The sequence below is a fragment of the Gossypium hirsutum genome, chromosome D05 (assembly GCF_007990345.1).
Source record: "Gossypium hirsutum isolate 1008001.06 chromosome D05, Gossypium_hirsutum_v2.1, whole genome shotgun sequence".
Taxonomy (NCBI): Eukaryota; Viridiplantae; Streptophyta; class Magnoliopsida; order Malvales; family Malvaceae; genus Gossypium; species Gossypium hirsutum.
In genome coordinates, this window is record NC_053441.1 from 18,936,996 (window position 1) to 18,948,760 (window position 11,765).

An 11,765-nucleotide genomic window follows, 5' to 3' on the forward strand; every position below is an offset into this window, starting at 1 on the left:
GAGGAGTTAGTAGATAAGTATGATGATTCATCAATGGAAAATTAAATAAAGAAAATGACTAAATTGGAAAGATGAAATAATAAAAGATGATATTTTAATTAAAAAAGAAATACTATCATTTTATATCATCTTTCCCAAATAAAAAGACATGGAAACCCTAGTTAGAAGAGCTTGAAGATAACAAGCTTATTTGGCTTAATTGGGTTTGTTTTCTTGTTCTATTTTTAGGAATTTTCATATTTTCGAGATCGTAATAGCTTAATTTAGCTATCGCGGGGATTAATTTGAAAAGTTATCAAAGTGCTAGGGTTTTTCCATTGATGAGTATAGTTGAATTGTAAAATTTTTATGGTAGAAAATAAAAGGTTGTTGATAGATAAACAACTTTTGTAAAGGAAATTTTGATGAAATTATGATTTAGGGACTAAATTGAAAAGATGTACAATTCATGGAAAAAGTCTAAATTTTTTGAATTATATGGGTTGCTATTGTTACATGTAAAAATCGACTAGGCTTGGAATAAGGATTAAATTGCAAGAATTTCATTTTTCGAGCCTAGGGACGAAATCATAATTAAATGAAAGTATAGGGGCAAAATGATAAGTTTTCCAAATATGTGAATTGAATTGAATATAAATTTATGTTAAATTCATTTATATAGATCTGGATAAACCAAATACGAAGTTAGAACTAGGAAAAGAGAATGTATTAGATTAGTAGATTACAAATACACGAAAACTTGTCGAGGTAAGTTCGTGTAAATAAATTGTATATTTATATGTTGGAATTGAATGTTATGTATGTGAATTGTAATGGTCATGTGTGAAAATCAATTACATATCCGACAATGTTCGACAAGTATTATGCCCGTTTGAATAAATGAAATTCGATGGATACAGGGTTCCTGAATTGGTTGTGGTCCTGCATGTGTTGCGGATGCACCATGGCTTGAAAAAGCGTCCTGTTATTAGCTCTCATGAGCATCTCAATATTTGGCTCTCACGAGCTTCCCGTTATATGATTCTTGCGAGCTCCCCGTTAATAGCTCTTCAGAGCATCCCGATTGGTTGTGATTATGCATGTGTTGTGGACACACCATAGCTCTTTTGAGTGTCCCGATATATGGCTCTTCGGAGCTTCTCGATTAAATGCTTTTTCTTGAGCGTCCTGATTAATGGCTCTCCGGAGCTTCCCGATAATGGCTCGCTTGAACTTCCCGATTACATCTCTTATGAGCTTCCTATTACATGACTCATATTAGCTTCCTGTTATATGGATCAAGAGAGAGCTTCTCGTTTATGTGCTCCTATGATCACGTCTTCATTTCTATTTTGTTATTCAAAATTGCTTCTCTTTTACTATTAAAAATAATTAACAGAAAAATTGGATTTAAAAGTTTGCATGGGACAAATAATCCAAATGATAGGTTAATTTTGTTGATTTTTTATGCAAGATGGTTAGGAGGAAAGGTAATACAAAACACACACTGCCTTTGCATTATATGCATATACAAATACTAAATGTCTTCAACTTGATACAGGCAATGATTAATAAATAAGTGAAGGTCCACGTCTAATCCTATTATATGAGACTAAGACGCCAAATTTGACTACCTAAGTTGCTGCCAGGTACTAAAATCATGTCGCCCAATGCTTTATTTCTCTAGAGCTGGCGTAGTCGACACTGGCCTTTTTCTTTATATACCGGTGTTCTTAAAGCTTAAACACCCTCAAGTCACTGAAAATGATGTTGAAGAATTTAGCGGTGTCTGATTCAATTCAGCCTTTTTTTTTAAAAAATTTATGGCTTCAATTAGCACGTTTGGAAAAAGAAAAATGCCGCTAAGGCTCTTTCATGAGCTTCCTGATTAATGGCTCTCCAGAGCTTCCCGATTACATCTTTTATGAGCTTCCTGTTACATGGCTCATATGAGCTTCCCGTTATATGGCCCAAGAGAGAGCTTCCTGTTTATGTGCTCCTATGAGCACTCTTGAATATAAATTGACGGATTTTAGTTTTGTACAATTTGTGTGTACTACATGTGTATCCATCAATATTTTGATTGATTCAACGGGCAAAGTTTTGACATAAGATAATGTGTGTTCAAAATGAATTAATACTTGTATATACATGAAATACATGGAAATGATGTTACTTGATATACCTGAAGCATGACTTGATTTTTACTTGAATGTGGAACTTGCTTGATGACCTTGTTCATCCATGATCAATGGTTACTATATGTGATTATATGACTAACATGATGGTTGAGGATATGTGTTAGGGCTTTTAGCCAAATTGCTTAAGTATGCTTTGTATGCTTACTTTAAATGAAAATGAATGGTAAATTAATTTTCCGTTATACGAACTTACTAAGCATAAAATGCTTACTCTGTTTTATTTTCTCTGTCTTATAGTACTCTGAAGCTCGTAAAGGTTGGAAGCTGGTCGGAGCTACATCACACTATCCATCGGCCCATTTTGGTATATATGGAAAAATAATTTGGTTATAATGGCATGTATAGGGTAATTTAGCCAATGTTGGCTTAAAAATATATTTTGTTGTGAATAGCCATTGGAATGGCTTGAGTTGGACATATTTTGATATGTATATGTATATGTGGCTTAATATGTTTGTTGTGTTTAATGTAGTTGAGTAATGGATAATTTATGAGTATGATAATGTATGGTTTGAGATAATATGATTGGAGAAATATGCATATAAGTTTGTATAGTTAATTAGGTAAGATTGAATACTTGGACATATGGGGTGTTATGATATGTGTTAAACTTGATTTTGGTTTGATTTAAATGTCTTGTATTGGTTGGTGAAAGTGTTAAAGTGATGATGTAGGTGGAAGACAAAATTGGTGAGAAAAGTGACTTTGGAATTGGCCTATTTTTGTTCACACGGGCAGAGACACGGGCGTGTGTCTCTGCCATGTGTGACACACGGCCTAGCACATGGGTGTGTGTTTTGGCCGTGTGTTCCCTGCATCTTTAAAATTTTAAAACAGAATGCTTAAAAATTTTGACACAGCCTAGCACATGGGCGTGTGGCTCGGCTGTGTGACCCCTGCACCTATTTATTACAAGTCAGTATGCTCACACGATCTAGCACACGGGCGTGTGACTTGGCCGTGTGACCCAAGTCAGAGAGCACCCTAATTTAGACACAAGTTGGGACACGACCGTGTGTCTCTATTTAGAATGCTCACATGGCCTAAGACATGGGCGTGTCTCTTGACCGTGTGAGACACATGGCCTAGCCACACGGGCGTATGTCCCCTGCACTTTGGAAAATTTTGAAATTTTACGAAAAATTCTCTGAGTACCCGGTTTAGTACCAACTTGTTTCTAATGCATAGTTTGGGCCTCGAGGGCTCATATAAAGGGACAATATGATTGAATATGATTGATTTCTGATATAAATGTTAAATGGTATGAAATATCTGTATTTGATCTGTAAATTTTGGTAATGCTCTATAACCCTGTTCCGGCGACGGATATGGGTTAGGGGTGTTACATAATCTCTTCTTACCTTCTCGATAATAAAGAAAATCATCATTAATTACTTCATTTATTGACAAATAACCCTATAATGATCACTTAGGAATTTAATTTATCAATAGCCTTGAGAATGAAAGAGATCCAATTCTAACCAACAAACATACAATCAAGATTTATTTAAGTTAGACCGCATGCTCACACTACACAAATAATCATGCAATCATCACAAATATTAGAAATCAATCGATCGACTAATTATCTAATTGACAAATCAATTATTCTAAGCTATTAAATATTGACAGAATACTTAACAAACCTGAACAATTGTAATTAAACAGGAAGACGTGCAAATACTAAATAACAAATAAAGATTAAGAGTAATTCGATCTCAAAAACTTGTAGAATCAAACTTCGAATATTACTTCAACTAGAAAGATAGATTTAAAAACCTATAAAATAAAGAAAACAAAATAAAACTAAGAATGGTTGGGTCTCAATCTCCCCAAATCTTAACCTAATAGTGTCTATTTATAGGGCTAAAATAATATAATGGAGAAAATACAAAAGTGCCTTTTATTAAATGAAGTAGAATTTTTCTAGGTTTCTTAGCTATTTTCGTGTCGAACTTCCAAGCCGTTTTGGGTGCCTTCCTGATATTTTTGGGCTTCAAGTATGAAATAACTTTAGATAGATTTTTTAATTCTCTCGGAACCTGGGCCCAAAATGAAGGTCTTAGCTCAAGTTGTGGCCGAAATACTAAAACTACATTGTTGAAAGTCCAAAACCACAAAAACTTTGACAAAAAAATTTAAGCTTTTTTTTTCTCCAATTATTCTCTAAATCAATAAAAAATAGAATATAAGTGTAAATGATTTAATTAAGAACATAAATAGCATAATTCAAGGCATGAAACATCACAAATAATTAGTAAATTACACAATTATCAACGATATTTTTGTATAACATTACTACGCTTGGTTTGCAAAGATTATCTTGAGTCAATAATATTACACTCCAAATAGTATTAAGATTGGCATTGGCACTTACAGTATAGTCCAACGGAAAAAAATGTTGCAGATTGACTAGCTAAAAGAGTGTATTGCTTAATAGGATCCATCGCAGGATGTCTTAACAAGCGATTGATGGTGTCTTTTCTAGATTAGCTGTTAGTTAATTATTTAAGTTATCCCTCTCGTTTTTATTGAAAAATGTAAAATTTCAAGAATAATTTTCTTTCTTATAATTTTGATCAATTTTATCCCTAAACTAAAAAAAAAATCTAATTAACTTTCAACTTTTGCATGACATAAGGCACAACAGCCTTGTATTCTTACAATAACACGTAGTAATTAATATATTAATTATAACAATATTATATTAAATGTAAGATTTACTTTTTTGTAAAAATAAAAGTTTATAATAAAATGAAATGGTTTTTAAGTAATATATTTTAATGAATATTTAGATTAATGTTAAAAAGAATTAAACTCGTGTGAAAATAAATTTTATAATGATAACAATTTAGCAATATGTACATACCATTGACAAAAATAAAAACCCAAATGAATCAAACTGAATAATACAATATCTTCAAGATAATTTTATAATTCGATATATTTCATAAAATAGTAACAAACATCCTTTATCACTAGTTGAAAGGTTGAAGGATTTGTGGAGTGTTACCAAAATCTTTAAAACAGCCATGTAATAATAATAATTCAACGTTCTCTTAAAAGAATTTAAATTCGAGCGTCGTTAGTATTAGCGTAACGTCTCTCTGAATATTTCAACCTCCTCTCCTCAACATCCTCTTTTTCCTCTCCTTTTCTCCTAAAAATTTCCCCACTACTACTCGCCTCCACGTGTAAATTATTTTCCAATATTACCCTCATCCGTACACGTTGCCCCCTCATCCTCGCGCGTCTCAATCCTCCCTCCCCGCTTCGCGAGTCCAATCCTCTCCCTTCAATTTTGAAAAAGCGATTTAAGAAGAAGAAAAAAAAAAAGCAAACCCGAGTACGACTTAACGTTATGCACTCAAATTTCGCCTAAACTGTGCTCATTCCCTTCTTTCATTCTCGCTTTTCCTCTCAAGCTCTCGTTCGTCGCCAACGGTCATTTACAGGCTTAAAACAAGGAAAATTCTGTTAAGCTAGGATTTATATTTAATTAACTCTAAACTCTGATTCTCCTTTTTTTTTCCTTTGATGTGAGATTTTCAGGAGGGTTTTTAGGGTTTTGGAGAAGAGTGAGGTTAATAATCTGTGAGATTGTGAGGATTCAATTTTGTGAGTGCACACCAATGGTAGCGACAGTGTCCGCAGCCGTAAACCCCAAACATCGCGGAGGAGTAACACAGCCACACGGCCAACACCAAATCCCCTCACGGCCTCCTTTATTGCCTTCCGACCCCGACAATGCCATCGCTCCCCGCCGTCAAAAGTTCCGTGAAGTCACTTCTCGTTATTTGCCCACACCGTCATCCTCCTCAAATTCTTCTATATCATCGTCGTCTTCTTTCGCGGCTTCTAGCAAACGGTGTCCATCGCCGTTCGTTTCGACGTCAACGACTCCATCAGCTATCAAGCGGTCGCAATCGGTGGAGCGGAGACAGGCGGTGACGCCGCGGCCTAACAATTCTATGAAATTGAGAAGTAGTGACGGTAACAATAATGGCGAATTATCCGCTGCTCAGAAGTTGCTCTTCACTTCGACGAGAAGCTTATCTGTCTCGTTTCAGGGAGATTCGTTTCCCTATCAATTTAATAAAGCTAAACCGGCTCTATCTCCAAGCGCGGCAAGGAAGGGCACGCCGGAGAAGCAAAAACCAACGGCGATCACAACGACACCGGGTAGAGGAACAGATCAAACGGAGAATTCAAACACAGAGCGGTTACCGGCGAGCTTCAGGAAACCAAATTCGATGAGCCGAAAGGTGGATTGCACCGTCGAGAGGAAGAGGCTAAACGGATCTGTTAACGGAAATGTAGTTAGGGCACTACAAAATTCCATGATTGATAATAGGGATTCAACGGCCGTTACTGCCCTTGGATCTGAGGCTCAATGTGATCCCTCGGCTTCGGATACTGAAAGTGTTTCCTCTGGAAGTACTTCAGGAGCTCCAGAAGGTTCTTGTAATGGTAACGGAGACGTTAAGCGTGGGCCTCGGGGGATAATTGTCCCAGCCCGGTTTTGGCAAGAGACTAATAGTCGGTTACGCAGGTCCGATCCTCTTTCGCCGGTTTCTAAGAAAAATACCGCTCCCTCTAAGATAATTGCACCGGAAAAGTTCGGCATTGATAGTCCTTCATCGTCTCCGAAAGGTGTAGTGAATAGCAGGGGACAGTTATCGCCAGTTCGTGGATCTATTCGGCCTGCATCACCAGGTAAGCTTGGGGCCTCCACTACTTCGTCTCCTTTGAGGGGAATGAGTCCCTCTAGAGTGAGGAGTGGATTGGCTAGTAATTTGGTAAATACTCCATCAATTTTGAGCTTTAATGGTGATGTTCTTAAGATGGGTAAGATTGGGGAGAATAAGGCTTCGGATGCTCATTTTTTGAGGCTACTTCATAATAGGCTGTTGCAATGGCGTTTTGTTAATGCTAGAGCAGATGCTGCTATGTCTTCCCAGAAGTCTAATGCAGAGGTATGGCTTTAAGAATTACCTCTGAATTGTTCTCATGTTGCGTTTACCATTATATTTTCATGATTTATCTATTACGCTTTCTGGTGTTGGTGTGCTTCAGTTTTCCGGTAATATTTTATTTAGAGGTACAACTCACAGCAACGTTGCATGCCATCAACAGTAAAGTATTATGGCTAAGTTTACTTTGTAATTTGGATGGCGAGTTACACAGATCATGACTACATGATATATTTAATTCCTGCAAATGTATCTTGGCTGCATGGAACTTGTCTTGCTTCTATTGCCTGGATCATTCAGAACTTTTGACCAGATACTCGGGAAGAAGATGGCAAACAAAATTGCTTTTATGGTATAGAAGCAGTTTCCTTATTGTCTGCAAGCAGTCTGTGAGAGTTGTTTTGTAGCTTAAAATTGATCATGTTAAGGGAGAGAAGCTGAAGTTTCGGTGAAGGATTGGATTATTAACATGTGGGGTTGGCGTTTTGAATTCTTCCAACAAGTTCTTCTTCCCCTTTATAAACAGCTTTTCCATTAGAAATTCTTACTTCGGCTGTGTAAATGGATATCCTTATACAAATATTTTATAGACGATACTAGAATGGTGTGAAATGAGACTGTATGCCTGCTTTGCATATCAAGGGAATCTAAGAGACACTGAGTTCAGTATACTTTAATTTCAAATTAAGAATAAATTTAGAAAGTTGGATGTTTGATAGGAAGAAGCTGGCTTATTAGTTTCTGACTTTTTTGGTTTAAGGAATGAGTCAAAGAGGGCATCTATAGTATTTGGAGCAATTTGATCAAATAGAGGCAAGCAGAGTTTGCAGATTATATTTGCTATAGAAACAGGGTGATTGAATGATTCATTCTGAGAAGGAAGAAGCAGGGGAAATAAGAGTTCCATTCAGATTTTTCATGTTTTAACAGTTGATGTGATTAACATTAGTTTCAATTATCGTTTTGCATTGTGTCTCTAAGGGCCTTCATTTAGCTGTCCTATTGTTTCTGAGGCTACTTAAATTATTAATATCTGATGAAAAAAAATCCTTTTTGTTGTCATGTTCCATTGAAACAGAAAAGTCTCTGTGGTGCATGGATAACTACCTCAAAACTTCGAGAATCTGTTAGAGCCAAAAGAACTGAGTTACAGCTGCTGAAGCAAAAGTTGAAGCTGATTTCCATCCTAAAGGGGCAAGTAAGAACCATCTCCCCATTGTGGAATTTTATCTTGTTGATTTGATTCTTACTTCATTTTGCTAATCTAAACTTGATTTCCGCTAGTTTCTCATTGTCTACCTCTTCCATTACATTTCAAACTGTATATCTCTCTGTCCCGCTCTATCTCTCCTCCCCCATCCCTTTTTCTCTCTTCTCATCAACTTTCCTTGAAATTGAAAGTTGAATGATTTTACTTTCAAGCTGCTCCTTATCTGAAGAAACGTGATATATAATTATTTCAACTGTAATTGCATGTTTCAATTCATGCAATCCTATACTCTTTCACATTTTGACTGCTTTCCGTTTTATTGATGAATGCAGATGATTCTTTTGGATGAATGGGATGTTGTAGACCATGATTATTGCAGTTCACTGTCTGCAGCTACCGAAGCTTTGATGGCAAGCACACTCCGCCTTCCAGTTGTTGCTGGGGCAAGGGTAATTTTCTTCCTTGGTATTCTGTGGTAGCTTGTGAGTTAGCATGTTTCAGTCTTGAAAGGAAACATTTTGGTTTTCTCTTCATTTGTTCAGGCTGATGTCCCAAATTTGAAGGATGCTATATGTTCAGTTGTGGGCGTAATGCAGGCAATTTCATCCTATATCTGCCCATTGTTTTCTAAGGTAATTCTTTCCTTGTTTCTCTCATCCATAGCCTCTGTTTCCTCTCTCCCTTCCCATGTTATTGTTATTTGCAAATTTTAAGTTTCCATCGTCCCTCTTTTAAGCACAAAGTGTAAACATCTTCTTTTCGTAAGAACTAGCTTTCGACAAGCTGCAACCAACAAAAATTAAAATAATAGTAAAATATTGCTACTGGTCTTATTTCTTTGACAGAAACATGAAGGTTGAGTACTTCTTAGTTCTTTCATCTACTAATTTGTTTTTTCGTTGGGTATTATGCCCTGTATTTAAAATGGATAGAGATTTTCTTACATTTAATGATCAAATATAGTTTAAAGCTTAGCTATGACGGAAAGAAATATGATGATCTCATGAATCTGCGTTTGGATAAAGGTATAGGTTTAAGTCTTCTGGGCTTAGTTTGCTTCCTAATCTTTTTGAATGATGAAGTTATACCATGGGTGGTGCTGTTTTCATCAACCCCAAGGTAGTTTAAATAAGCATTCATAATACAGCTAACATTATCAGATTACCTGTCAGTTTTTACTTGTTTTTGTACATATGATGTAGCCTTCATCAACAAATAAACCAGCACTTGTCTTTTCTTCTCCTGCTGTCCTATTTTTACTCAGAATATTTTCTTACCTGACTAAAGGAACCAGAAACTGATTTGTATTGTTAGAAATGCATGTAACCAGTCTTAAGAAGTTAATAGAGTGCCACAGTGTGAAATATTGTTCATGTTATAAGCATAAGCCTTAGAACTCGCTTGATCTCTCGAGTCAATTGGATGGTCATTAGTTAAGACTGTAACTACAGCCACTGAACATATTGATTTGATGCTAGTTACAGCAGCTTGGTTTTTCAATCAATTCTGTAAGCATTAAAAAATGACGCATCAAATTACGCATCTTGCTTTGGGTTGAGGATGACAATGGAATTTACCACTGACATAGGAACTCTACTGACATATTAAATTAGCTCACTTCCTTCAGTGAAAATTGTGGTTTTTATCCTTTTTCCCCTTTATTTTTATCAAATTTCGTTTGTCATTTCATGCTTTTATCTTTTTCTTTTCTTTTCTTTTTTTAAATTTATTTTTTCGGTTGATAGATTGCAGACGTCAACTCTTTGATGGGAGAACTTCGACATATAAGTTCAAATGAGATTGCTTTACTTGACCACTGTCAAGAACTTGTATCAACAATTGCAGCTATGCAGGTAAATATCTTATTTATAGTTTTATTAGAGGAATTGCTGTTTATAAATGCATTTTTTAACCTAACTGTTCTAATGAGCAGGTGAAAGAATGTAGCCTGAGAACACACATATTACAACTAAATCAATTACCATCCAGCATAACAACGAAATTGTAAAGCTCGTGGTGATTTTCACTGCTTTCCTCTACTAACTAACATGACATCAACCACCATTTCCATTTCATCCAAATTAAATAATCAACTAAACCCTTGTGGTTTTATTGCAACCAGTTTGTGCCTCAAAACATCTATTTTTACCCAATTAAACCCTCGAATGAGCGTAAATTGGGTGGAAGCATATGTTTGAAGATATAATTGATTGCAGTTAAAGAATACAGGTTTGGATGATTATATAATTTTAGTTCCGGGGCTTTTTGTATATTCAGGTCCCGAATTTATGGTGCCAAAGGTAAATAAGTTTCCGATGACCAAATCCAATTTTTCAAGCTTGAGAGAGAATTTGGTCTTCTGTTATGATATATGAAATTTTAGCTATATGTGTATTTTGATGTTGTGTGGGCGGGGGGAGTTATTTTCAATGTGAAATAGTTTTACAGCGGCCTTTTTTTTCCCTTTTCCTTAGGCCAAAGGAAAGTATGTATTTTTTTTTTGTATAAATGATGCTTCCAATTTTAGTTGAAGGTTCTTAGTATTTGTCGTTGTTTGCTTTCATCTAATCAATTTGGTTTGAATGAAAACAACTTATAACTCCAAGCTTTAAGTGAAAAAAAAGGATGTTTTTCTTAATAAAGATTTTTTTTGAATTATTTAATATTTTTCTTAGAATTTGCCTAATTGGTGTTTATAAGTATGAATTAAGAACTATTTAATGTAATTAAAACTTGATGAACTACGCTAGTGCATTATTGTCTATAAATATAAATTAGACGGTGGCACCTCATTTAAAATAAACTCTAATGGATTTATTTTTATAAATTTTTAACGATGTATTATTATATATTTTACTAATAAATGTATATTATAACATTGATGTGGTTTTTATTTTTGTCATTTCAAATTTTTTATATTATTTTGTATAGTTTTGGATAAAAATTAAATATGGTAATTTAAATATCTTATTTAAAAAAGGGCAATTTATTTTTTGTTGAAAATTTTATATTAAATAAAACAGTAGAATGATTATCAAACACATTTAAAATATTAAAGGTTAATTTATTTTTCATTTTTAATGGTTTATCAAACATACGCTATATATTAAATTAAAAATAATATGGACATATCTAAAATGAATTTGAATTAGTTATTTGCTAATCGAAGTAAGCTTAAACAAAATTTTAAACTTATATTTCGAATTGCGCTAGGCTTAGGCATACATGAAGTATACAAATATCATACATCGACTTGATCCTACCTAGCTCATGAATATCTCTAAAATTCATCATGAGATTTAAAAATATATATTTTTGAAGAAAAGAATTGTTTAGATTTAAACCCAAAATTTAAAATAAACTATGCAAGTATAAAATTGGATTTTATTTTTATGAAAGAAG

General features: G+C 34.6%; 1 protein-coding gene across 1 annotated transcript; it reads left to right on the forward strand.

Moving 5' to 3' along the window:
- The first annotated feature begins 5,290 nt into the window (after positions 1-5,290).
- On the forward strand, positions 5,291-10,906 carry LOC107958179 (QWRF motif-containing protein 2). The gene is made up of 6 exons (XM_016893865.2): positions 5,291-7,156; positions 8,232-8,351; positions 8,696-8,812; positions 8,906-8,995; positions 10,109-10,216; positions 10,297-10,906. The coding sequence occupies exons 1-6, from the start codon at positions 5,813-5,815 to the stop codon at positions 10,369-10,371; spliced, it is 1,854 nt and encodes a 617-aa protein (XP_016749354.2). The 5' UTR covers positions 5,291-5,812; the 3' UTR covers positions 10,372-10,906.
- The last annotated feature ends 859 nt before the right edge of the window (positions 10,907-11,765 follow it).